This window comes from Panulirus ornatus, chromosome 33, assembly GCF_036320965.1.
Source record: "Panulirus ornatus isolate Po-2019 chromosome 33, ASM3632096v1, whole genome shotgun sequence".
Taxonomy (NCBI): domain Eukaryota; kingdom Metazoa; phylum Arthropoda; class Malacostraca; order Decapoda; family Palinuridae; genus Panulirus; species Panulirus ornatus.
In genome coordinates, this window is record NC_092256.1 from 23,659,466 (window position 1) to 23,687,228 (window position 27,763).

The window sequence follows — 27,763 nt, forward strand, 5'->3', positions numbered from 1 at the left end:
GGCAAGATAACACGTGTTCTCGTGGTGAAAATTAAGTTATGTAGGTGGGGGATCATGAAACCAGGGAATGACATCTTAAAAAGTGTGCCATTTGCTGAAGCTGTGATGGCCGACTTCTTACCATCGAAAGTCAATAGCTCAGAAATTATATTACTTAGGAAGACGTTTATGTTCCTTGGATGAAGAAATCTGATATTTTTCAGATCACCTACATGCCACCAAGCTCAAGGATGAAAGAAAATTGCTAACAAGGTAGACTATCATAAACTATGACATATTCAGATTTCCAGCATATTAAGTCTCGGTACTTCTTGAATCAAATGAGAGTGCAAAACATTTAATAGGAGATACACATCCCAACAGTTGTTGATATGGCACAAAAAATGTGTAGTGAGTGTGCTTGTCTAAAATCCATTTACACAATGGTTGCTATATTTTTTTGGCAGAGGGCTCTACAAATCAGTAAGTTCATTTAAACAGTTCATAAGTAAGTCCTTAATTGGCAGAGGTAAATGGCACAAAGTGCTATATTATCCCCAAAACTTCTTTGATATGTCAGGGTCGTTTTCACAGTTTAGCATGTATTTAGAGGATTTCGCGCGTTCGAAAGTTTCACTTGTGCATTTGCACAACACAATAGTTTTATTCAGTGTATCAATTATTTGAGTTTTTATCGTTAGATATACTGATACAAGCGATTAATGAACGAATTTCATACCACAGGACTATCAGCGAAGCCGCCAGATCAGTGGCGAGCACCGAAAAAATCAGGTCAGCGGCGAGCACCGAAAAAACGATGACAGGTAAGGTGTATGAATGTGGGACTTTGTGTGTGTGTGTGTGTGTGTGTGTGTGTGTGTGTGAGAATTCACAGTATTATTCTCATGGAACAATAGTTTTTGAGTTTTATTTTCCGGTGTGGAAAACTGCACATCCTTGTTTTTGGTGGATGTGTCTGTCGTACATACACCATCTTTCATTTCTATAATACACGTCTTTATATGTACATCTGTTAATCCTGATCTTGTTTTGTTTATATGGCTATATACGTATGTATTCATTAGTATACTTCCACATTTGCCGATATGTCTCTCATGCGATCTGCCAACCTATCCTTATTAGTTTAACAGCACACAACCAACAACCAAACAAATATACATTGAGGTCGGTCTTAAAAACAACAGGGATGGCATCTCAAAAAGGATTGCATGGAAAGCTGGAATACCCTGACGGAAGAGCATTCTCCAAATGGGTGGCGGACACCAGTGAAGTAATCCAAGTTTCTGTTTTCGGAAGTTATTCTTGACCCACATGAAAGACTTGCCGGAATTAATGTTCAACCACTCTGACGCAAAAGTACCGTCCTTGGAGATGAATATACGACCCCTAGGTACAATGGCCCTCAATAAGGATCAGGTCCAAGCCTGGCCATCATTCCTTAGTAAGGGTTGTACCATCGAGTTCAGGTTTGATACCGTCATGATCAGGAAGTTAGGAATTTTCATTTAACATATGCCAAGTCCACGGAAAATAAGGACTTTAGTGCAGCATTATAGAATCTTTGCAAAATTATTCTTGTGTGTCATTGCGGGCATTACCTGTGGAATAGTTGTAACATGGTTTGAAGGGACAAGAGTGATGATGCATTGGTGTACAGAGAATGAGATCATCAGGTTAGCTGTATGACTGATGGGGTGACAAAAAAGTCCATCCACATGCCCAACCATGATAGGGCTTCTTGATTTGTTTTATTAGGTACTTCTTTGTTTCAGTCTCATTTCTTCTGTCTAATTGACTCATAAATATATAGGGAATGAATTGTTGGAATTGTAATTGATATTGCTTAAGAATAATGTTTCACTTGTCTGAGTGAGGTGGTGATTTCATTTTTTCCCTTGTGCAGATACCGGAGATACATCCCACATAATCTCAAGCACAAATGAAAGATTGATGTTGTGCTTTTAAACTTCATTAACACAATTACATTTCCCAAATTAGGTGGAATGAATTATTAGAATTAAGAAAGGATAGCATGAATCTGGTAAACAACATTTAAGTAGAGAAGAATTTGTAGGTATATAAAGAAATTTGCATACTTAGAGAACGATCTAGTTTTAGTAATACATAATAAGGGGTGTCCAAACAGTCACCTAACCTAACCTAGGAAGCTGGGGAGTCAAGTGATGATACTGTTAACTGAACTTAATGGACAGGAAAGAGTGTGTGTGTGTTACTATGTATGAATGGTAATTACAGTTGCATTGATCATGTCCGAAGTATCTGTATTTAGTAACAGTTTTATATAAGTTGACTTTTGTTTGAATGTTTTCTTTGGGTATTGGATGTCTGTATATTATCCATCCTAAAATACAGTACCATTGAACTGCAAAATTTGGTTAGTTTAGGTTAGACTGAGGCATGAGAGCAAACCTAAACAATGCACTAAAGCTGGTAGTTTCTGGTTCAGTCCCTTTGAATCCATTGCAACATGATTGCCACAAAATACTGATCAGTAGAAAGTATATATTTGGTTGGTTCATATTTAATATTTTGATGCATTGCTTTTTTGTGATATCTTGAGGTCTTGTGTGTTTGCATTCATTGTACTATATTCAATATTGACAGGTTGGAAATCAAGGAATGGTGGAGTTATTAGAGAAACATCAGGAACACCAGGAGACCCATTCTCATCTGTCTCTTCTGGGAGCACAATGGATATTAGTTCCACTGATTTCAGCAAAACTCATGGTGGTGTAAACTCTGAGATCAGGGAAGAATTTAAAATAGAAAATCAAAATATGTCAAATGCTGCTGGAGGATCAGCCAGTAGATTAAAAGTAGAGAAGAATCAGATGAAGTTGAATAATGCAATTAAGCCTGTCAAAACTCAATACAAGTGTTACGTTTGTGGTGAAAAGATCAAAGGAAAAGATAAACTGGTTTTGCATCTAAAGAATCATATGGGTGCAAATCGGTATGAATGCGATGAGTGTGGTCATAAGTTTAAAGAGCTTAGATATTTAAAGAAACACCTCTTACAAACCACAGCCAAAGATAATGGTTATAGCTTCAAGTGTTCTTATTGTAGTCATACTTTTATGCTAAAGTCCAGTTGCAGGAATCATGAACGGATTCATTTTCAAACTGAGGAACCTTGCTGTCTCTGCGAGTTAAGATTCCCAGATTTTAAGCAGTTAAAAGATCATGTACAAACAGTTCACCGAAAAGAAAAATATTTTAAATGTTCTTTGTGTGGAAATGGCTATTCATGTGCTTCACACTTACAAAGACATATAAAGCAAGTTTCCGGAGATTTTCCTCATAAATGCTTAACTTGTGGTCACAGATATTCCTCAGAGTTGGGTTTGAGGAGGCATGAATATCACCATGGTAAAATTAAATCAGAAGTGTGTTCGTTTTGCTTAGAAATGTTCACTAATAAAACCCATCTTGCACGACATCTAGATCGTCGTGGAAAGCTTAAGCAGTATCAGTGCAAAGGATGCGAGAGGAAGTTTGCCACATCCAAATATCTCATAAAACACTTGGAAACTTATAATGCAGACCGGCCATTCAGGTGTTCTAAATGTGGGCATACATTTATGAGTCAAGGTCTTCTAGTTAGCCATATGAAGTTGCATACAGGAGAGAGTTGGAGGTGTATGTCATGTGGTGACGTTTTCAAGAAAAAAGTTTTTCTGGATACACATTTGCAGATTCATTCAAAAGGGTTTACTAACATTAAAGGGAATCATGGTAAAAAACAAGATCATAATCAAAGCTTTTGTCAGCCTAAATTGCCTGACTCTGCCTGGCTTAAAAGTCGAACCTCTAGTGTTACAGAGGAGCTGCGGATTGGTAGTTGTGCTAAGCCGTGCAAAAGGAGTTCCCTTTTAAAAACTGAGACTCTCAGACATTCCCCTATGACTCCATGCAGCCAACAGCACTACTTGCTTGAACAAGCAGGCTGTGATGTTAGACCAGGTCACCCTTACTCTCAGTCAGTCAATGTGTCACATCATTCAACACAGGACATATATTTGTGTCATCAGTCACACCAGAATATCTCTGGTGACTGTGTCGATGTTGAGGGCTTTGATGATAACCAACTTGGAAACCTTTAAGCACAACTTTCCTCTCATGCAGTAACCAGCATTCCAATCCGATATCAAATGTTTTTAGAGACGATGGTGAACTTCATAAATACTCAAGTGAGTAATTTGTAAAATCCAATCATGTGCAAGAGAAGACTTTACTGTAGTTCCTAACATCACGCCTACAAACATTCAGTGCACTCATTTTCATAGCTGGAGCTCCAGTGTTGCATGTAATGGTAATGAGCCTTATGACTTATAGTTATGAAAGATTAACTCACTTCATAGATATAGCATGGAAGAATTTGTAGTGTGAGTTCACAGTTTACAACAAAAAAAAATTTTTGTAGGTCAAATAAATCTGAGTAAACAGACCTGGGCCATATCTTGACACTTTCTTTTCTTTCTTTCATACTATTCACCTTCTCCCACGTTAGCGAGGTAGCGTTAAGAACAGAGGACTGAGCCTTTGAGGGAAATCCTCACTTGGCCTCCATTCTCTGCTCCTTCTTTTGGAAAATTAAAAAACGACAGGGAGGATTTCCAGCCGCTCCCTCCCCTTTTAGTCGCCTTCTACAACACGCAGGCAATACGTGGGAAGTATTCTTTCTTCCCTATCCCCAGGGACACATATAAGAATTGTAAATATTGACCAGAATTTATTATCTTTAAAATTCTGGTGTTGATATGTAAATTTAACATAAATATTCCAGTGTAGTCTTTGCAACTATTCTTGCTGTATTTACCTTTATAGATGTACAGCATATTATTAGATATTTGGTATTGCAGTCATGAGATGCCTGCATTAGATAATGAGTAATTCACTGTGTTCACCACTGAAGCTCTGTTACTTCTTAAATGCCAGAGCAGATTATTAAATCATATGTAGATCTTATCATTTTCCAAAGGAGCTCTTTCACAGGGTACTTTAAACCATAACAGAAAAGAGTTAAATGAAAAAATTTGAATGATTACAGACATAGTTCATAAAGATCAGAAGTTGAAATGAATAATTTTATGGGTAGAGATTAAGGCTTGACAATCTGAAAAAGATATTGCTTCATTTGAATTTTGACAATAGGACTTGAAAAATTACCCCCAAAATATATCCATGTGAAGATTATTCAGTTTTCCATAGTCATCTATGAAATTAATCTTTTTTTTTTATTGTAGTATTAACAGTTACTGAGGATTTATGATAAGATACTTATATTCTGTGTGAGATTAACACATATGTATAGATGGCCTGAAAAAGGCCTGAATAATGACCTTCCAATTAATGTTGTATAACTCTTAACATGACAAAATAGGAGTAAATCTTTTGTTTGGAGAAGATATCAGTATGTAGATTTTAAAAGAATTGTGAATAGTTTCAGTGGAAATATATTTTAGCATACATATTCAGAAACAAAAACTTTGTATTAGGGCAGCCTTGATGCAGGTGCAAGATAAAAATGGGATTGTCCTTGTTCTGCTTTAGTTAATAACAGAATTCCTTTACCTGTAGCTGGATTAACTGTTGCCTCTTGATTTATACTGTATTTCTTTGTTGGCAATTGATTTATGTGGTATTTCTTTGTTGTCACAGGTTTTGAAGTATGTTTTTTCTCCCAGATGTATTTGTTTAAGTAACTGAAAGGTCATTAATTTTTATAACCAGGATCATTAGTTTACAACACGAGAACTATATTATTTAGTTTATTAGTATCAGTGGTTGGCCCAGTTTCTGTAGGACATTGTTCTTGAGATGATACATATATTATTTAAGGTTCTAAACATAACAATTTTACAGATTAGAAAACTTGGTAAGATGATTTGGGTTTAAAAGCTATTCTTCAGAAATGTTAAGCTTTATTGTCTTTATATGATTGATAAGACAGTTTGTTATAGATCTCTTCTTCTTTACTTTTATATATATTTACCATTACCCATATAGTGAGGTCGGGTCAGAAACAAACAAACAGTTGGCCTCATTCACACTTATCCATCCATATATATATATATATATATATATATATATATGGGGCCTGGATGTGGAAAGGGAGCTGTGGTTTTGGTGCATTATACATGACAGCTAGAGACTGAGTGTGAACGACTGTGGCCTTTGTCTTTTCCTAGTGCTACCTCGCACACATGAGGGGGGAGGGGGCTGTCATTTCATGCATGGCGGAGTGGCGACGGGAATGAATAAGAGCAGACTATGAGTTATGTACATGTGTATATATGTATATGTCTGTGTGTGTGTATAAATATGTATGCGTTGAGATGTAAAGGTGTTTTGTCATGTGGGATAAATTGAATGTTCAGCATTATGGGAGGGAGTATGCTGAATTCATGCCTTTCAGTGTTATGGGAGGGAGTAAATTGGATTCATGTCTTTCATATACAGAGAAAAACTGTATTTCTTTGTTGATACAGACTTTTTATTTTGAGCAAGACAACATTACATTTGTGTGATGTATTGTTGTATGTTGCGTTCCTTGTGTAGGGACTGTGTTATGTGGTGTGACTGAAATCATCTTCATATAAAAGGACTTGCATACTGTGCTTTGCTTATGCAGAGTACCATTTTGTCAACCAGCCTGACTTGGATGCAAACGTGGGCTCATGAGATTCATGGGTTGCACTACTTTTACACTAGGAAGCTTTTGGATGTGTGTGGATTTATATATGATATGTGTCTGAGTGTATGAAGAGTTAAGTCAGCACTCATATTGCCCCATTCCTTAGTTATTAAGTTAAACAGAGGAATGTAGATTATTTCGCTTCTTTGTTGCCTTGACTTCACACACACACACACACACTATGGTGATTTCAACTGAATGTGATCAAGAAAATTAATGGATGTATCCAGAGATGAGTCAGTTTTCAAGCTTGAAAGAACATACCAATCAGCACCAAATCTGAAGACATACGGTATCAAATGAATTTGAGAATTTGCATTAATTATCTGCAAAGTATTTTTAGGAAGATCCTTAAGACCACATCCTGATGAACAGCAAGGTTCATTATTATGCATTAATCTGAGGTAAGATAATAATTTTCTGATGTCAAAGGCTCAGTGTTATTCACAAACTCTGATATGCTGTCACATGCAGTATTACAGAAGCAAGATCCATAGATTAGATATTTGAACTATGACTGCAAGACTGAGTTACTTGTTTATTTCTTATCAAACCTTACATAGAGTTACTTCCAGTGACACTATATAAACATATCAGTGTAGTTCATATGGAATCAAAATTTCTTCAAAAAGGCAGAAGTTATATTTCCATTATTTCAGATGGTGAAACAAAGGGACTACCAAGGGGTTTTGGATGTTATCCAACTCATTCTAACAACAAGGAAATTCTTATATAGATTATAACAAAGTTTTTTGGGAATCTTTAAACATATATATATATATATATATTATATATATATATATATATATATATATATATATATATATATATATATATATGGTTTTGAAAGGATTATTTCACAATACTTTTTAAGATTTTTTACATGTTCTATGCAAGGTAATAAAAAATATCCTAATAATGTTTGTTCTTGCATTTGTAGTGAACTTAATAAATTTGGTAATTTTTTATGTGTCTTTTAACCAAGAAAACGGGAAGGCAGTAAATGATTAAGGCATATGTAAATTTTGGCATGTCATGGTAACGAGATTAGTTTTTTTATGTAGAAAGAAATAACAATTTAGAGGGTATGGGGAACGATTACGAGGGATTAAATATTCAATTTTGGGAAACGGAATATGCTTGAAGGTATATTTGTGGTTGGGCATTCTTTGTTTCTGAATAGCTAATTGGGTAATTCATAGAATATGATAGAGATTAATGAAAGAGGTGATGAGCCTGGCTGTATTTAAAAGAAATTTGCATACAGGTAAACCAAAATCTAAAGAAGTGATATGATAGTTTTAGTTGGACTTACATGGGACCATATGCATCACCATGGAGAAAACAAGGGTAAACTCAAGTCTTTGTACTGAGGTTGACCATTATGAGCCTTCCTTCCAACGAAAAGTTAGAGTGTATGGACAGCTGGTTTGACTGTGGACTGACTACCAAAGTCAGGTCTTCAATATCTGTGCTCGAGTGCAACCAGACCATGAGTGTGGTTCGGTAAGAGGCACTTATGATTGCATCTCGAAGATACATGGATGTTAAGATCAGTAGTCCATTACCTTGGTCACTGGTTCAAGAGCCATCATGATTATTTTTCCCAGGATAATTTGGACAGCTATCTTATTTCATGACCGACATATTTTTGCAGTCTCTATAGTAAGGTCTTTTCCATATGGGGAGAGGGGAGGGGGGACCGTAGACTGACTTTTGCAACGGGTTACAATTATGGGGTATCAGTCTTACATGTACCCATAGAAACAGGTAGTAATAGTGCTAATGTTTGTTTATTTTAAGACGAACTGGGAGTGGTACTTGCTTTCTGTACGCTTAGGAAACGCGAGGAGTGACCACACGCAAGATTTTCTGATTGCGTCTGGTTGTTTAATCATTTGGGGTGGGAAATTCATCACTACGTATTACCAAACTAATTGAAATGTGCGCTAATGAGTTGTCAGTTGAATTCTGCTGTTACGGTCCCCGAGGCTGCGAAGGTCTTACATCACGCGTGCTTCTAGAATCTACAAAATGTGAAGGTGTTGAAGTACTGTATGGCAGTCCACCTCTAACAGAAATCATTATTTTGACTATTCGTTGTCCATTAAGGATTGGTCATACATGATCACTAAATGCAGAGTTCTGCCTCAATATGTGAACACTGAAATGAAAAAACATACAGAAGTCTCAGAGCCATATATGAATTAAATGATCACATATAAATTCAAACTCATTTTCTTTTTTACCAGATTGCCTAGAAAAGGTTGGGGGCGAATCTTCAGGTAATAACTGGATGTGGCAAAGTATCGAAGAATTTTTTCTGAAAGGAAGTCATATGTTTATATGAAATGAAATTTTAAGATACCTTTAAAGAAAGATGAAAGATATAGTTATATAAATAGTTTAAAAGGCAACGAATGATTATAAGGCTGTAATACAATAAACATCCCAAAGAAAGAATGTCAATTGCAGTAAAGGTTAGGTATATAAGAGCAAATGTGGTGTTTATTGATGTTAAAGGTTACACACTTGTAAATAATCAGAACCTATGAATACAACCTCCCAAGCAGTCGAGTCATCTTGTTCTTACATATTTTAGTTAATATTTACCATTTACACTTGTGAGTTAGCATCATGCAGATACTGTAGAATGTTAACAAGTAATTTACAGTTAACTCACTGCAGACTGAAAGCACATTCATTGCAGATTATTACTTTACAAGAAAATTAAGAGTAAAGCCATTTTCAAGTAACGGGGTAAATAATCATGAATTTCTTCGTTAATTATGACTCTAATAAATTACTTAAAAGATATTCTCAATTTTGTTTCTATATTGCTTAAAGAATCGTAGAGAAACAGCTGTTCGTGTGACATGTAAACAAACAAGTTACTCACAGCCACCAAGAACCTGCTTACTCCGAAGGTTTGCTCGAGGTTTTATAGGTAACTGGGAAATTGCAGATCTAGAGTATTAACTGAGAATATCAGTATAGGTCATTTATCAGATAAACTTATCATTAAGTATCACTGAGGACCACATTAGAAATAAGTACATGTAATTATACTTTGTTTTTTCCTCTTTGTCATGAGATTTATATTTCACCAAAATTAACCCAATGTCATATTTGTAAATGAATCTAGATTTTAGTTAACCAAAAGCAGTTGTCAAGGTAAAAGTCTGTTTTTGTTGATACGAGTCGATAAGCAGTGGCTGAAATGTTATCAGTGCCTCAAATGAGAGTCGGCCCAAAGGATAATATGTGATGAGGATTCCTAACCAATATTTTCCCCATCAACCTCCCCCAACACTTCACCTTCAACCTTAGGTTAGGTTAAGGTCAGTTTCTTATTTATTTATTTTTTTTTTTTTTTTTTTGGGGGGGGGGGCCAAGGAATGAACATCAGCCAGACTATATCCTTCAGATGATGGTGTAGTGTGTAATGCATTTATTAAGGGCCGTGGGAGATCGTAAAAGTAGGGTTCAAATCTTTACCGTACTCAGTATGGAGCTTCACACTCAGTACCACCATGTTCGTATGCTTTGATAATGTTTCTGTAGCTGTTGTAGAAAACCAAGATTGTTAGAAGAATTTGCTTATATTAATAGCTCTAGTTTGAGTTGGTTTCATTACAGTCAGTTGTGTTTGCTTAGGTTTATCATTGCATCATCAGGATTTAACGTATGGGACAAGTTTTGTCAGTGTTTGCCTTTTGACACAGGATAATTAATCACAATCAAACAATAGTCATTGAAAACTTTTACCTGAATGTATTGGGTATGGAGCTGCACCTTTAGTACAGTAAGTTTTTGAACCTGTATCTTTTGTGAGGGTGAACATGGACACACTCCCCCAGTTTAACACAGCATTACTTACTCAATTCAGCTGTATCTATCAATCTATCTATATCTCTGATGCCTGCTTCCATCATGGAGTAGCCACAGCAAAAGAGGATTGGTGACAACTGTTTAGTGAGCCAGCTCTTCAGTGCTTGTCAAGTTGCTCTTCTTTGACCTTGCCAAGTAGCTGTCTTTTCTTTCTGCCTCACCCACATGTGGACCACTGGCAATCTGTCCAAACCACAATCTCTCTTTGTCGCACATAATAATAACCCTTAATAACCCTTAACTCACGCAGCTTGTTCTTTGTAACTCTAGATTTTCCTGTGGTGAGCGCTGCGCACTAGTCCATCCTTTTGCCAAAATGGAAGGAACAGTAGGTAGAAGTTGTAGGTACAAACGTTTAGGCTAAAACGTTAGGTACAAGTGGTAGAAAGGAAAATTAGGTAGGAGCATTAGATAGAAGTAGTCAGTAGGAACATTTGGTAAGAGTTATTGCAAATGCTGCTTGAGTTGCCCTCTCCCAGTGGCCTGTTAAGGGTGAGATACTAAAGGCTAAGAAGTGACATTGGAGATTATTAGTTATGAAGACTATTGTTGTGGCCACGCTTTTGAGGGAGTTCCATGTAGGATCAAGTGTCAGAGATATAGATAGATATTTAGATGGACTGTAAAAAGTGATCTACATAGTCTACATCTTTTGTTCCCATTTGAAAATGTCTCTTGTAAGTCCCCATGATGTTATTATTTTTAATATTGTTATTATTTTATGATCCTAAGGACCCATTATGCTTCAGGGATCCTTGCAATTTCAGTAGTGCATTAAAGTCAGTAGTATGGAAAGGTTGGACTCCTTCAGAGTGAAGGGTTCTTTCGGAAGATTGTACTCTGGTGATACAACTTCAACAAAGGAAACTTTTCAGTCTTGGCATAACAAGTTGATGAAATCTAGTAATGCTTCTTTAGGTATTTTTAAGGGGAAACACCAAATTTGAAAATGGTATAGATTTGAAATTATATTCCAGACTGTATACCATTTTCTGTGTATGTACATAAACTTTTGAGGAAGGAGTTTTAACCTCATTATCTCCTTAAAATTTATTTTACTGTTTTTTCAGTAAGATTAGCTTAACCACAAACAAACTGTTCATTTTATTAGAAAAACTGATTATTTTACTGCTTTCAATGATGTTTGCAATGTTTGTGTAGATCTTTCTCCTAAGTTCTCAGTTCTCCTTTTAGGAATATGGTCACCCATGATATAGTTGCTGTTCCGAAGATGAAGAAAATTAAGATGAAGAAAATTAAAAACAAAAAAGCTAAGAGGAAGAAAAATAAGAAGGGTCCTGAGGTTAGTATGAATGTATTAAAAGTTTATCAATTTTTGGAATAGCATAGAGTATCTTGTTAATGCACAAATTCTCATAAAGATTTGTGTTTCCTTATTGCTTACCTTGCATAGTTCTTTTTCCCATATGTTTAATCATTGCTTGATTTTGAAATAGCATTATACTATGATACCATTAAGTATTTACATAGTATTTCTTTTATCAATTTATTCCACTCATGGAGCATCATGAATAGTTGTCTGTATACAAGTGACTTGTGACTCGCAGGACATGCTGTTTATTATACCATTTGATATCCAACTCATTTTATTGTCTGTAGAAAGAACACTTTAGGTTTATGTTCTGTTTCCAAAGAAACAGGATTCAGAGAGTGATGGAGACAACTTGGACTTGAATCAGAAGCTGTACCCTTTATTGCATTATGTTTCGGACCAAGAGGAACTGGTAAATCAGATGTTTACAACTATACGAGGATCAAAGCTAGAAGCAATGCTTCCACCAGTTCTCAAGGTTTGTAGTTTACCACTCACCCTCCTTTTTTCCAACTTGTACACTCTTTGCTGCTTTTAGCAGTGGACGTTTTGACTCTGAGTAAAACAAAGCTCAAGGGGAAGATTGAAGAATGGTTTGGGAATGTCTTGGAAAAGAAGCAAAGGATGTATTTAGCAGTTATAGAGGAATAAGTCTGTTTAGTATATCAAGAAAAATGTACGCAAGAATATTAATTGACAGAGTGATGGAAGTGACTGAATGCAGAATAAGTGAAAAACAAGGGGGTTTTAGGAAAGGTAGGGGATGTATGGATCAGATTTTTGTAATAAAGATAACCATAGAAAAGTATTTAGCGAGATGTAAGTTTGTATGCAGCTTTTATGGATATGGAGAAAGCATATCACAGTGTTGAGTGGAATGCTTCATGGGATGTGTTAAGGATATATGGTATAGGGGGGACAACTGTTGGATGCATGTGCAAGAGTGGAGGGAGGGCATACATGTAGGCGTGAGGCAGGACTGTGTGATGTCACCATGTCTTTTCCTAACGCTTTCTGTGTTTCTGATGTGTGACAGCAGCTTACTTTTTTGTTTCTTAAGACATTCGTTCTCATTTCTGGTGTTGTTACTGAAAGCATTAGGATTTTGAATTGTAGTGGTAGGTCAGTAGTTAGATTGAAGGCATAAGGTGTAGTAAAAATTGATTTACACTTAAAGAAAAAGTCAAGTGATAGGACAAGTGAAGTTACATTTAAAGAAAGAAGTTAGTTAATAGGACAAGTGATGTTATATTCATTTAAATGTTGCTGACTTTCCACTCCCTGGTGCTTTTGACTTTTGGTTTGCTGGCCTTGCTTAAACCTTATATTATTTTCTGCACTTTCTCCCTGGAAGAGCTCTAGATTTGCTCTAGTATTGTGATAAAATGCTGATATATATATATATATTATTCTCTCCAAAGGGCATTCCTCTTAAGGAGTTGAAGAAACTGTGCCTTCATGAATTGCGTGGCATGAGCAAGAAGCGTATCCTGTGTTGTATTAACGGTGAGTACTGCATTTGTTTTGCTTTTTTTTTTTAATGTCTATACAGTCTTATACTCTACACTGAGATATTTAGGTAGGTTTTTCTTAACTTTCATTAATTTGTCACATGATAAAGCTCCTCACTGCTTCTAATAGTTTTCCTCCCAAACCATATATTTGTAACGTTTTCCACAAGCCATTTTAAAACCCATAAAAATCCAAAACCTCCACATAGAATGGTTCCAAGGATTACAGATTTTTAATGTTTTACCAGAAAATATATATATATATTTTTTTTTTTTTTTTTGCCGCTGTCTCCCGCGTTTGCGAGGTAGCGCAAGGAAACAGACGAAAGAAATGGCCCAACCCGCCCCCATACACATGTATATACATACGTCCACACACGCAAATATACATACCTACACAGCTTTCCATGGTTTACCCCAGACACTTCACATGCCTTGATTCAATCCACTGACAGCACGTCAACCCCGGTATACCACATCGCTCCAATTCACTCTATTCCTTGCCCTCCTTTCACCCTCCTGCATGTTCAGGCCCCGATCACACAAAATCTTTTTCACACCATCTTTCCACATCCAATTTGGTCTCCCTCTTCTCCTCGTTCCCTCCACCTCCGACACATATATCCTCTTGGTTAATCTTTCCTCACTCATTCTCTCCATGTGCCCAAACCATTTCAAAACACCCTCTTCTGCTCTCTCAACCACGCTCTTTTTATTTCCACACATCTCTCTTACCCTTACGTTACTTACTCGATCAAACCACCTCACACCACACATTGTCCTCAAACATCTCATTTCCAGCACATCCATCCTCCTGCGCACAACTCTATCCATAGCCCACGCCTCGCAACCATACAACATTGTTGGAACCACTATTCCTTCAAACATACCCATTTTTGCTTTCCGAGATAATGTTCTCGACTTCCACACATTCTTCAAGGCTCCCAGAATTTTCGCCCCCTCCCCCACCCTATGATCCACTTCTGCTTCCATGGTTCCATCCGCTGCCAGATCCACTCCCAGATATCTAAAACACTTCACTTCCTCCAGTTTTTCTCCATTCAAACTCACCTCCCAATTGACTTGACCCTCAACCCTACTGTACCTAATAGCCTTGCTCTTATTCACATTTACTCTTAACTTTCTTCTTTCACACACTTTACCAAACTCAGTCACCAGCTTCTGCATTTTCTCACATGAATCAGCCACCAGCGCTGTATCATCAGCGAACAACAACTGACTCACTTCCCAAGCTCTCTCATCCCCAACAGACTTCATACTTGCTCCTCTTTCCAAAACTTTTGCATTCACCTCCCTAACAACCCCATCCATAAACAAATTAAACAACCATGGAGACATCACACACCCCTGCCGCAAACCTACATTCACTGAGAACCAATCACTTTCCTCTCTTCCTACACGTACACATGCCTTACATCCTCGATAAAAACTTTTCACTGCTTCTGACAATATATGATTTAGATATTTAAGTTTTTCCTTGGGAGTGAGTTCTGTAAAATAAATGCCTTTATTGTTTATGCTGTAGAAGAATATAGGAATTAATGTCCACTTCGTAGTGGCTCAAATATTCCATTTGAATTATGCAGGTGTAGAAGTTTTCTTTAAAAGTTTTCCATGTTGCAGGAAAAATTTTAGTTCAGAGAGAGGGACTACTATCTTTTTTGTGGTAGAATATGGACCAAGAAAACTGAGTTCTGCTTCCTACCAACCCTGCTTTCAGATCTGTGGATGCTGTTTGAATCTTTTTTAACAGTGTCTGGGAAAAATTGTCCACCCCCATATATTTTCAAAGATGATACATGGTTAAAGTTTTTGTGGGTACAAGCACATGAAACTCTCATGGTGAAATACTTGTTTATCTGATTGCTGATACTAGTGTTTCTAATGGTGTGAGCACCAGCCATCTGCCTCAGTATGCTTGAGGCTATCTTGAGGGAAGGGTGTTTTTTTTTTACTCCTCCTGGCTGCCACTTCATTTTGAGAATTTTGCATCTGAGTGCTGTAGATCTTCCATCTGTGTTTCAGGATAGTTGAATCTTATCTTTTGAAGGAGTAGAAAGCCCAAATTCTTTCCTGGAAGTAAGAAAGTGTGGGTACTCGTGAGATTTCTATGTACACTAGGTGCTCAGAATGCACGATCAGATGGCTGCGTTCATGGACCTAGAATACTTCAGGAACATTTCCAGTTCCATGCCCAGACCTGTAGGTAGTAATCAGAGCCAAAGGAAGGATGAAAAAGTACTATGATGTAAGTGTGACATCGCTTTTGAAAGTGTATAGTGAGGTAGACAATGTTTTTTGCAGACACTGTAATTAAGGGAATTTTTTTTGAGTTGGTTGACATTAGAATAGGGTGGTACTGCATTCAGCTGTATGCTTACAACTTTTTTAGTAGGATCTTATTTACAATATTTTTATAATTTTGCTTCCATATGCCAAGAACATTTGTAGGACTTATTGTGCTGGTCAAGTATTCCTTATCTGAAATGGAAGGGACTAGAAGTTTACATTTTACCTGAGAAAGACAGACAACAGGAAGCCTGATTGACCCATGACTGGGTTGTCTGGTAAAAAAAAAAAGCAAAGGATTTTAACCTGACAAGAGAATATAATTCCACTCAGCAGTTTTTTAAGCTATTACTGACTCCCTCCTAGTGCACATTGACCTTCCAGTGTCCTTGTTACTGCTGTTGTTTTTACAGTTTATTTCTGGCATTTTTCTTAGAGTATACCTGAATTTTTAAGATTTTTACTTAAACGATTTTTGAAAGTATTTATGGTCTTAGCATTCACTACGTCTGACAATAACTTATTCCAGTGCTCAACACATAGGAAAAGCTTTTTCCCACATCCATACTACATCTTTTAGCTTTGAGTTTTATTCTGTTTTTCCTGGTAACCTTATTTTCTTGTATTTTGAAAAGATGTTTGTGATCTAATTTATCGAACTTGTTCAGAATTTTGCACACTTGGATTAAGTCACTGCGAAGTCTACATCTTTTAAGGGAGAAGAGATCCAATCATTTTAGCCTTTCTTTGTATGCCAGATTTCTAAGGGATGGGATCAATTTTGTTGCATGTCTTTGTACTTGCTCTGATTCTCCTTGTCGTTTTTATAGTTTGGGGACCAAATTGGACTGCATATTCAAGGTGTAATCTTACTAGAGAATTATAAAGTGTGAGAATTTTTTCCGGTGTCTTGTAATATATGTGCCTGGCTATGAAACCTAACATTGGTTGCCTTTCTTGCTTGCTGCTGGACACTGTTTAGTGTACTTTAGATTGTTGCTAATGACAACGCCAAGGTTCTTTTCTTCATTTACATAAGCTAAAGAGTTTCCGAATAGTTTGTAGTCGTAACATATATTCTTGTCATAAAAGTGCATAACTTTACGCTTGTCTGCATTAAACTTCATTTGCCATTTGTCTGACCACTCTGCTAGTAAATTAAGATCTCTTTGAATCATTTCTTAGTCCAGCCTGTTTACAGTTCTACCTCCTAGTTTAATATCATCAGCAAATTTGGAGATCTTAGGTATGAGACCGGATTTTGAATTTTTTCAGATTTTGGAATGTTTGCATATATATAATGAGATATCTTGGGGATGAGACCCAAGTCTGGATACAAAAAGCCATTTATGTTTCATGTACACCTTATACACATAGCCTGAAGGTAATTTATACAATATTTCTGATGATTTTGTGCATGAAACAAAGTTTGTGTAACATTTAACCATCAGAGAGCTAGGGTGTCACAGCCTCGGCTGCCCATATGGACAGTCTGTGGTGGTTTGGCATCACCTTCATTCCTGACTCTGAATGTATAACTACTTAACAGTAAAGAAATATGAAATACCATTAATACAATGAAAAAATAATGTATTTAGGTGTGGAATTTTCTGCTTTTAACACCATGTTGCATTTCAAAAGATTTCAGATTTTGGAGCATTTCAAGTTTGGGATGCTCAGCCTGTAGTAGAAGGGAGGAATATCTTACATAATATCCTGCCATGGTAGGAGTAAATCTATCCTTCAGACACTTTTTTCTATATCTTATTGTTGCTCATATAGCAAATTTTGTGCTGCACCTTTGGAGACATTTTTCTTTAATTCACCATTTTGCACAGAATCCATTTCAGTTTTCCAAAGAATTTTTTGTGCATGCTCTTTCATAGAAACTTTATTTTTGGTGTGCAGGTCAAGTGATGGAAGGATCATCTGGCAGTGACGAAGATGATGATGAAGAGAAAGAAGATAAAGAAAAAGCAACAAATGAGGGAGCTAAAAATGAAGAGAATAATACCAAGTGAGTAAAGATGTAAAGAGGCTTATGGAAAGAGTTGCAGAGCATTCTGTAATGCATCCCTTGAAATTTGAGTTGAAAGTAGTTAATTTATCATGTGTTGGAAAAGCAAATTTTGGATAGTGGACTGAATATGTAGTCTTATGATTCACTGAAGGTCAGAAATTCTTAAAAATATTTGGTGAATGAAATGGTCTTGGGCTAAGGTACTATTAGTGTTTATGGAAGAATGTGTAAAACAGAATGTTAGAGCTATCAACATAAACGGTGTAGGAGGCAAGATAAGGTTGAATGGTGTTAATAAGTATAAAAGAGTCTCAAAAGGTAAGTAAACAGATGAGCTTGGTATCCTGAAGATCAGTAGTTCCCAAATTTTTTGAGTCATTACCCTTTCTCCACATGGCTACCTTCATAATGACTTCCACTTCACCAGACTCAAAAGTAACTAGTCATCTACTTGGAGCTTAAAGTTATGGAATCATGACTTTTTTACAAAGGTTTGGTTAGAATGAGCTAAGCAGGACTAGCCAAATTTGTTTGGCTATATGGTGAGGATGAGTGAGGGAAGACTGACTGTGAGGATATGTGCATCAGGAGTGCAGAGAACATGGAGGAGATGGAAACCACGGACAAGGTTGAAAGATGGAGTGAAATATGCCATAAGTAATTATTGCTTGAACATGCTGGAGGGTGTGATGCTAAAATAGTTGGTGTTTTTTGGTGAGTGACAGTGAGTTTTTATTCAAAGCAACTGGAGGATGCAAGTTAGATTCATGTCTGTCTGAGGTTGAAAGACTGTAGACTTATGTGAAAAAATAGATATTCATTGCTTCAGTATTAGAGAGTTATGATGTGATTGTGAGGTGCACATATGAGGGGACCTTTATACTGTGATTTGATGGAGGTGATGGGAGGACATGTAGGAAGAGTTAGAAGAAGGTTGGAGTAAGATTGTTCCTTGGGAAACTGCATTGTAGAATGTAAGGGTTTTAGACATCAAGCTGTTGTGAGTGATTTTGGCATGACAGCCAGCTATGAAGCTGGTTAACTACATTTTGTCATTTTTATGGAGGGTGGAGACTAGCACCTTTTGGGTGAGAATGTGGCAGGGGACAGTGCCAATTAAGTTGTTAATATCTGTAGCCTTTAGTATTGTGCATGACAGGGGTTGTGGTTGGTTGAGGTCATCTAGCTAGGATATATTGTGTATGGACAGTGTGTAGTGTGGTTGTGGAGTTTTTAGGCTTCAAACCATATTGTGTTGGTGAGTGATATGTTTTGCTTGATTCTGTAGTGGCCTAATTTTTCAGATTATGGAGTGTGAAGACAGTGATATTATAGGGCAGTAAGATGAGGAGGAGGTGGGTGATTTGGAGGGTTTTAGTATTGGTGTTATTTTTTGCATGTTTCTTGATGTTAGCAATCTTTTGTGTTGTTAGGAGTGGCCAATGTATTTTAAGTGACAGTACTTTAAGTTTTTAATTCCATTGTTTGTATTGGTGGGAGCGAGGGATTGGTGAACAGTAGTTTTTGTATGGATTTCATGTATGTTTTAATTACTTTTCTTTAGACGTGTGATTGGTTTGTGGCTGACTTTTAGATAGTGCATCATAAGTATGTTTATGTGTTCTTTGAGAGAAGGGATGTCATTGGATTAGGTCAAAAATGCTTCATGAATGGGATCTGGGTTTGTGTGGTAGGTGAGGATCTTCATTAATGTGCACAAGAGTTGGTTGCTGTGAGTCTTATGGTTTATTGCACTGCCTTTTGGTTATTAGGTTAATGATTGTGTTGAAAAGAGGTTAGATTTGTCTTGTAATTTTTATTGATGCATGGTTTTGTCTGAGCTGGTTTCTTTGTTTGATGAGATATGCAACTTGTGGGAAGAAGTTTGGGTTATATTTCATTCTATGTTCTTGCTGTATGAGCTTTAAGCTATTTTGGTTAGTGATTTTTATGTAGTGTGAGATTGCCTGTTTACGTATGGCAAATCATGTGCTGAAGTTATGGAGGTTTAGTATCATAAACTGTGAAGGCTGGCCAGTCCACTTTCTTGGCATTTGAGTAAATTGTTTTGTTTGATGTATGGATTGGATGGTCCAGATAGAGTGTTATAGAAATAGGCATGTGGTCAGAGGACAGGTCATGTAGCATGCTCCAGTTGGTCTCTGTGTGCAGTGTTGGTTGGCTAGTTGCATAGGCTGAGGATATTGCAGAGATGTAGTTGGTTTTTGAATAGATCACCTTGATAAGCTTGGGTGTAAATTTTCAGCCATGTGGGTTGGTGGGCACTGAAGTCTCTGTAGAGATACATGCTGGGTATGTCAATCAGATTCTGCAGGTGGGGAGTTTATCTGAAAGTGCACTTGGTGGAAAGAGGTTTGTAGGTATTAGTTAAGTTGCATTTAGTACAGTGAAATTTAATTCTTATTGTTGTCCTTGTCTGTGAGCTGTTTTGTACTCTGAGTTGTGTCAGACAATAGTGTGACTTGGTGGTTGAGTATTTTGAGCCCTCCTCTTGTCTTTGTTGTCTGTGTTGTCTATCTTGTCTTAGTGTTATGTAGTTACAGAAAGGTGGGAGGATGGATCTGGATGCGAGTCTGGTTTCTAGCTTTGTAGATCTTATTTTCGGAGTTGATTGAGCATTTTTTTACATTTTCTTTAATGTCATTGGCTTGGAGTTGCAGGATGCTTAGTTTGTAGTCGGGATGCTGAGGAGCAGTAGACTTCATTTTTGAATAGAAGAGAGTGTTTTTTTGTTGGGTGTTTATGCTGGAAGTGTGAGGATTTTCTGAAGGTGCTTCTTGAATATTTGTCTGAATATCTGTTACTTGTCCAGTGCTCTCAGTAGTCTTTGTGGCAGTTTTGGCATCTGCTGGAATAGTGATTTTTGGTGGTGAGTATTTAGCGCTGTAGGCAAAAGTACTCTGAAGGTCCAAGGTTAGGGTTGATGTCACCAGCTTCCTGTAGTAGGTGATGACTGGGCTATCTTCTCCCTATAGTGAAAATGTGTGTGAATGTGCAAGATGTTTGGGTATGACCTGTGGTATACTGTGGTGGATGGGGAAAACTCAAGGCTGTGTTTTGCACAAGAAAGGGGAAAGTAAGAATTCTGGTGTGTGGCAGGTCTCTTAACATTTGGTAGTTGCCTGCAGCTCTCTTCACAGGGTCCCTTTACAGTTAGTAGTTGCTTGCAGCTTTCTTCATTTTGCTGGATCATTATGTACATACACCATATCTTGCAGTTTTAGGAATCCCTTTTATCTTCTATAGGGCTACAGGCATTCAGGAAACTACTTCCTGTATGAGCAAGATAGCGCTGAGAATAGATATCTAAGCCTTTGAGGAAAGAATCATTGGTTGGCTCCTTCCTTTATTCCTTCTTTTGGAAAGTAATATAGGAGGAAAAGATTTTTAGCTTCCTGCCAGAATTTTGCTACCCATTTTTATCAAAAGAACCAGGATCAGGGTTACACCATACCATTTTATTTATATTCTGAAACATATTGCTCTTCATCCTAGTTATCCTTAATTCAAGGTCAGAGTTTTTCTTTGTGATCCTTTCAGTCTTCATTGGCATATAACATGAGGGAATTTTTCCATTTACTCTGGTAGTGATTGTAGTTCACATTTTCCTACACTTTTTTGTTGTCTCTTATAAATGTTTAAGGGACTTCTGGACTTCCATAGGGAGGAAACATACTTTGACATCTTGAGAGCTCTTTGATTGTGACCATGGTCACCCCGAGAGGCCATTTTTTCTTCCCTTCATACTGAACACTGAGTTGGTGACTGCTCAGTACAGTAATTTTTTTTTCTTTATGGACCTCCTTGGTGTAATGGTTAGTACCACTGACTGTGATGCATTCATAGACAGGCCAGGGTCAAGCACATAGGTTTCAATCCTGGTTGCAATAGTTACTCTTGTCATCTCATCTTTTCACCCTCCCCTGTAGTCGATGAGATTGGTTCTTAGCTGAGAGTAAGGTATATATTGCTACATACCGTTAAAGAGATGGCCTTGATTAAGGCTCTCAGTTGCCTGTGCTATTGCATCTAGTGTGAAAAAATACTGTTACCTATTTCCACAGTAACAGGGGGGAGTTTTATCCTCATTGGGATCCAACTCCTGAACTTTCTTTACTAATATACTTCTTGGATTTTTGTTTGCTCTTTTCATTAACCATATCTTCATTCAGTATATCCCATTCATCTACCTATCTTATCCTGTAAAAGTACTTCTTCATATCTTCTTTAAAAATTTTCCTGTTTAATTTCATTGTATGTCTTCTGGTTGTCCGGACCCCACACCTTCTGAAGAAGTGTTCACTCTCTAATCATCAGTCAGGTTCAAGAAATTAAAGATTTTGATCAGGTCACTCCTCACTCTTGTTTCTCTCAGGGTGTGAAGGCTTCTACCCTTTCTCCATTCTGTAGCTCTTGTAATTCTGGTATCATCTTTGTGTGTAATCACTTATTCATACTGTGCAGGGAGGGAGTTTCATTCTTTTAGGGACTCATGTCTTACACACTCTGCACTATCGTACTACATTTTGAATTAGTGTATGCTGCATACTTTAACCATGTCCTTAGTGATCTTATTTATTCCATTCATCCACCTCTCTTATACAGTATGCAGTAAAGGTTCTTCTTTACATCTTCTTTAGCAAGTTTCTTGCTGAATTTCATATTATGTCCTTTAGTTGCCCTGTCCCTACAACTCACACAAAAACTGTTTACTTTCCACTTCATTGATTTGTTTTAAAAACTTAAAGGTTGTGATCAGGTCACCCTCACGTGAGTCTTGTCTCTTGCAAGGTGGACATATGTAAAGCCTGTAGCCTTTCCCTGTAACTCACCATCATAATTCTGGAACTGTCTTTGTTGCCCTCCTTTGTTAGCTTTTTATACTTCTTTAGGTGTGGTGACCAAACTTTAGAAGCATTTTCTAGTTTGGGCCTTATTTAGGAAATGAACAGCTTGCTAAATATTTCTTTATCTGTATATTTGAAAGCTCTTCTAGTATTTACCAGTAGATGGTTTGTCTCCTAAAATATTCTCCTAGTGTGGAACTCTGATGTTAGGTTAGGGATGATTTCAACCCCCTAAGTCCTTTTTGCATTCAGAATTGTGTGTGTGAGAGAGAGAGTGAGAGAGAGATTGCCTTTTTCAAAGCACAGTGGTAGATGCATAAATATTTTGGCTTTTGGTTGTGGCCTCATTGAATTGTTTTTTCTCTGCAGATAATTTCACTTGTTATTCATATCTTGGTAATTTTTTATTAAAGGGGAGACAAGAGAAAGTTAAGCAGTGAACAAATACCAAAAGACTTCCTACAGAAGAAAATCAAAGTCGAACCGGGCCTGGAAGACAGCACAGAAGGAGGCTTAGGTTCTGACGCTGGAAAGAGTGTCTTGGAACTCTTAGAGTTGGAGATGAGAGCTCGAATCATCAAAACAATGTTGGAGAAGGGTGATGATGGAAAAAAGATAGCTGAAGATGCAATAGCAGCAGTCATGCAGAGTGCAAAACAAATAACAAAGGAAGATAACCAATTAAGAAGTGAGAAAGAGACTGCTGCAAAGGCTGAATCAAAGAAGGCTGTAGAGTCAGACTTGAAAGGTGATTTACTACTTAAGACCTCTCTAGAGGAAGCCATTAGTGAAACTGGGAGAGGTGACAAGTCCAATGGAAGCAGAGATGGAAAGACCAGCCACAGAAGTCATAGGTCCAGGGATAGTGATACTAGAAAGGATAGTAGAAGGAGAGTTCGAGATAAGAGAGAGAAAAGTTATAGTGGTGATAGTAATTGTGGTGAATATAAAAAGAGATCAAAAGATGGTATTAATTCAGAGAGACATGTCCAAAAGAAGAAGAAAATCACCCGTAAGGAATTTGAGGAACGGATGAAACGTGCCAAGAAAAATAGGACATACAGACAACGAAAGACTTCTGAAGATGAAGATAAAGCAAAGGGTTTGGAGATGCAAAAAGATCAAGCAGGAGAACCAAATATAGAACAAGAAAATGATGATTTAAAATTGAATAGAAATGATGATTTGGATTCTAAGAAGGAAGATAATGCTGAAGGAGAGGCCGAGGAAGCCACTGGAGAGGTTTCAGAAAAAGAAGAAGGTGAGCTTGATAGTAATGAAGAAGAGGAGGGAGCTTGTACTCCTAGTAACATATCAAGTGCCAGTAATTATTCGTCTTCACCAAGTAGTAGGAGAAAGAGTTATAGCAGTAGAAGCAGGTCTAGGAGCTATAGTAGAAGTCTTTCAAGAAGTCCAGTTAGCAGAAGGAGAAGGAGGAGGAGATGGAGGAGGAGAAGTTATACCCGAAGTCGCTCAAGATCTAGGAGTGTTGACTGGAAGAGTAGAGATGAAGGCAAACGAAGTTATGAAAGAAAAAGTAGAGAGCAAATGAGGAATGACAACATGGGCAAAAGAGGTAATTTGAAAGTACCTCCTGGAAACCAAAAACAAAACAAAGAGGAGGAGGAAAACTGGGGCCAGAAGTGTGACATTGAATTTGTTGATTCCGAAGAAGATTTTGATGACCATCTTGAAACTTCCAAGAAGGAAATGTTGGACAAGAAACTCGCATCAGCAGCTAAGGGTCAAGTATTGGAACGAGCTAGCATTAGCTTCTCATTACAAAAGAAGTCAGCACCTAACATAACTCCAAACATAGATCTTGATGACTTGCCATTAAAACAGAGTCAGGTAAATAGTTCAGTTATTGATAACTTGTCATCAGGTATTAGGGTAATTGGTACTTTGAAACCAAGTAAAGAAGAAGAAATTGTAATTAGCTCTGACAGTGAGAGAGAAATACAAGAGAAAGTCCCAGTAACTACAGCATCAAGTAGGCATAAAAACGTCTTATCAGAACATAAACAGGCAGATACAAAACAAATAGATCCACCTGTCAACAAGAGAGAAACCACTGAATCACAAGTGAAAGTGGTCAAAACATTAGGAGATCCAGAAGATGAAACTGATGATTTAGTGCTTGAGTGCCATACAGAAACAAAGGGCCATCCAATTAAGAAAAGTGAACCTTTAAAAGAGCTGAATAATGATAATTCATTTGAACAGGTTAGTTGTAACAGAAAAGAGGCACAGAAACAAGATGAGATCAAAGCTGCCATAGAAAAGGATGAAGATATAACAAATTCTACATGTCCCACAACAGTTAAAGAATCAGAAACTTGTCAAGTTGATGATATGAATGATGTTAAGGATGAAATAGGAAATAGAGACAATCTTGGATTTGATATGCAGGATGAAAATTATGCTGAGATATCACAGAGTGATGATAATGATATAGAGAAACCACAGCAAAGTAATGATGTTGAAAATCTACAGCAAAGAGATGATACTGGTGCAAAGAAACAGCAAAGTGATGATGTTGAGCAAAACAGTTCCTCTGACATTCAGTTTCCAGCAGTAAGTGTAAATGTTATTTGTGTGGACACATCAGAAAAGGAAGTGTTCAGTGACAGTGATGATAAGCTTGATAAGTTTGATGATTCTGAGACAACAGGAAAAGACTGTGTTGTGACTGAAAATAAACTACAGGAAAAAGTTCCTTTGAGCACTGATTGCTGCAGTTCTGAAACAGAACCAGGGTTGTCATGCAAAGAAGTAGATGATGACTCAGAGGAGAATAATCATATTTTGGTTGAAAACTTAAAGGATATTGATAAGGAAGTAACACCAGCAATAAATGAAAGAGCTTCTCAAGAAGAAAGTGACATTCCTTGTAAAGATTTTACTAGAGTTGAAGGAAACAAAGATGTAATAAATGATTCTGCAGAATCTTTCGAAGAAGAAATTACTCTGAAAGTGAAAGAAAAAAGTGTGGAAATAGCAGAAGAGGAAGGGGTTCAAATTAAAGAAATCTCTCATGCCCAAGAAAATGAAGAGAAATATATAGAGCAGGAGCAAGAGATTGACAGTCTAACTGAAGATTGTGTAGGAAGAGCTCAGAAAGTGATGGAAGTAGATGACAATGATAGTATTGCCACTGAGGAATACTTACTAAAAAAAAGAAAGATGATAGTGGGTAGAGAACAGAAATTTCAAGAGAGAAGTGCAGATTCTGAAGGCACAAATGCTAGTAGTGTTGGTGGGGAGGAGCCTTCAGAGGATTTTTACAAAGGGGCAGAGCAGTTAGCATTCAGTGATGATGACAAAGATGATGATTGCAATATTGAAGAATACATTAAAGATAGTAGTCCAGTTGAGCCAATCAGAATTGAGACTGGGCTAATTCGAAAAAGTGTGTTGCGACAACGAAAAATGGAAATGGTAATGCCAGATAAATCATGGATGAAAAAGGAGAAAAAGAAAAAAGAAAAATCCAAAGACACCCTTGTCATTGAAGGCATTGGTCTCTTAACAAGTACTCTAAATGAAAGTGTTCTGGGTTCATCATTAAAAGAAAGTGAAGGAAAAACCATAATGGTAGATAAACCTACAGATGAAAGTGTCCTGGGCTCATCATTAAAAGAAAGTGAGGGAGAAACCATGAAGGTATGTAAACCTTTTAATAAAAGTGTTCTGGGTTCATCATTAAAAGAAAATGAGGGAGAAACCATGAAGGTATGTAAACCTATAAATGAAAATATTCTAGGTTCATCATTAAAAGAAAGTGAAGGAGAACCCTTGAAGGTAAATAAACCTAGTACAGGAATGGAGACATTGAATACTAGTATATCATCTGCAAGTGAAACTGATTGCTCATTACTGGCAGAAGATATGACATCTACCACTTCCAACCAACAGAGTCTTAGATTTGGTCTGGAACAAGAAACTAATATTCCAGCTTCAGAAGAAACTGTAAGTTATGAAGACTATGAACCTAAGTCTGATGAAAAGTTTCAGAAAAAAGCTAGTCAGGAAACGGAAATTATTGGAGTTATTGAGACTAGTAAAGACTCGGGTTCAGACAATTTTGATGATTTTGAATTGGAAGGATCGAGTTGGAGCATGAGGTGGCTTCAGAGTGAAAAAGTTCAAAAGGTTGTTACAAGCAGTAAGATGTTAAGTCGAGTTCGTAAGAAGATCCAGAAGAAGGACAAGGCCACCAAAATTGTAACAGCAGAGAAAATTGAAGAACCCCAGAAAAAGACAGCTGAGCCTCTTGTCCCCATCATTGGCAGTATTGAGGAATATGAACGATTGTTTGGTATGAAAGTCAAGAAAGATAAAGATGAAGCATCCAACTCATCGAGTACGTCACTTCAGGGAGCCATAGGACCAGGAGAGCAGTGTAGTCAATCATCTGCTGCACCAGAAAAGGTTCCAAGTTCAAGCACAGCTGTACCCATATTTGGATCAGATGATGAAGGTGAAGACAGTGAGGAGGAAGCTCTTTGGTCCAAGATTTTAGGGAAGTGATGTATGTTACATCATCAAGTTATACAGCAAATGCTGCACTTTACAGTCTCTTTACATGTACAAAATTTGTTTTAGACTCCAGTTGTTTCACTTAAGTTATTTTTGATTGTTGATGGTATAAGATGCATTGTATATAGTAGTAATTGAGCTTAATTTATAAAATTTTATTTGAAACTGTAAAGTACTTTTATTCCAATTAAAACATAATTATTACATTGACTATATACTCCCTTTTCAGAAATATCTTACCAATGATTTTTCATTAATTTGTTTGGAAATTAAAAACTTTAGTATAATGGAGATGTATGTTATAGATTTTGACTAAATCAAATTAAATTGTATTAATAATTAAATGAAAGATAAGAAATTCTATGATTCAAAGTCAAAGGGATTAAGCTTATGTTTATATTCCATGTACAGGAAAAGCTCTAGTATTATCATCTAGAGTGTGGTAATAAAAAGAGTGTGGTTGAGAGAGCAGAAGAGGGTGTATTGAAATGGTTTGGTCACTTGGAGGGAATGAGTGAGGAGATGTATATTTGTCAGAGGTGGAGGGAACGAGGAGAAGTGGGAGACCAA

The 27,763-nt window shown here is 37.0% G+C and overlaps 1 protein-coding gene across 10 annotated transcripts; it reads left to right on the forward strand.

Annotated features, from left to right (window-relative positions):
* The first annotated feature begins 732 nt into the window (after positions 1-732).
* On the forward strand, positions 733-27,397 carry LOC139759624 (uncharacterized). 10 transcript variants are annotated; one of them, XM_071681980.1, is made up of 7 exons: positions 733-803; positions 2,626-4,211; positions 11,804-11,912; positions 12,265-12,420; positions 13,364-13,448; positions 17,672-17,780; positions 23,065-27,397. In XM_071681980.1, the coding sequence occupies exons 3-7, from the start codon at positions 11,808-11,810 to the stop codon at positions 27,182-27,184; spliced, it is 4,575 nt and encodes a 1,524-aa protein (XP_071538081.1). In that variant the 5' UTR covers positions 733-803; positions 2,626-4,211; positions 11,804-11,807; the 3' UTR covers positions 27,185-27,397. The 10 variants fall into 10 exon arrangements, with proteins under 10 accessions (XP_071538081.1, XP_071538077.1, XP_071538082.1 ...); XM_071681982.1 differs by lacking the exons at positions 733-803; positions 2,626-4,211 and adding exons at positions 9,632-9,665; positions 9,920-10,059 and having other exon boundaries at positions 12,271-12,420; XM_071681983.1 differs by lacking the exons at positions 733-803; positions 2,626-4,211 and adding exons at positions 9,632-9,665; positions 9,920-10,048 and having other exon boundaries at positions 12,271-12,420.
* The last annotated feature ends 366 nt before the right edge of the window (positions 27,398-27,763 follow it).

Coding starts and splice junctions, on each gene's coding strand:
- LOC139759624 (XM_071681974.1), top strand. Junction 11,913..12,264: donor AAAATAAGAAGGGTCCTGAG/GTTAGTATGAAT, acceptor CTGTTTCCAAAG/AAACAGGATTCAGAGAGTGA. Junction 17,781..23,064: donor AATGAAGAGAATAATACCAA/GTGAGTAAAGAT, acceptor TTTTTATTAAAG/GGGAGACAAGAGAAAGTTAA.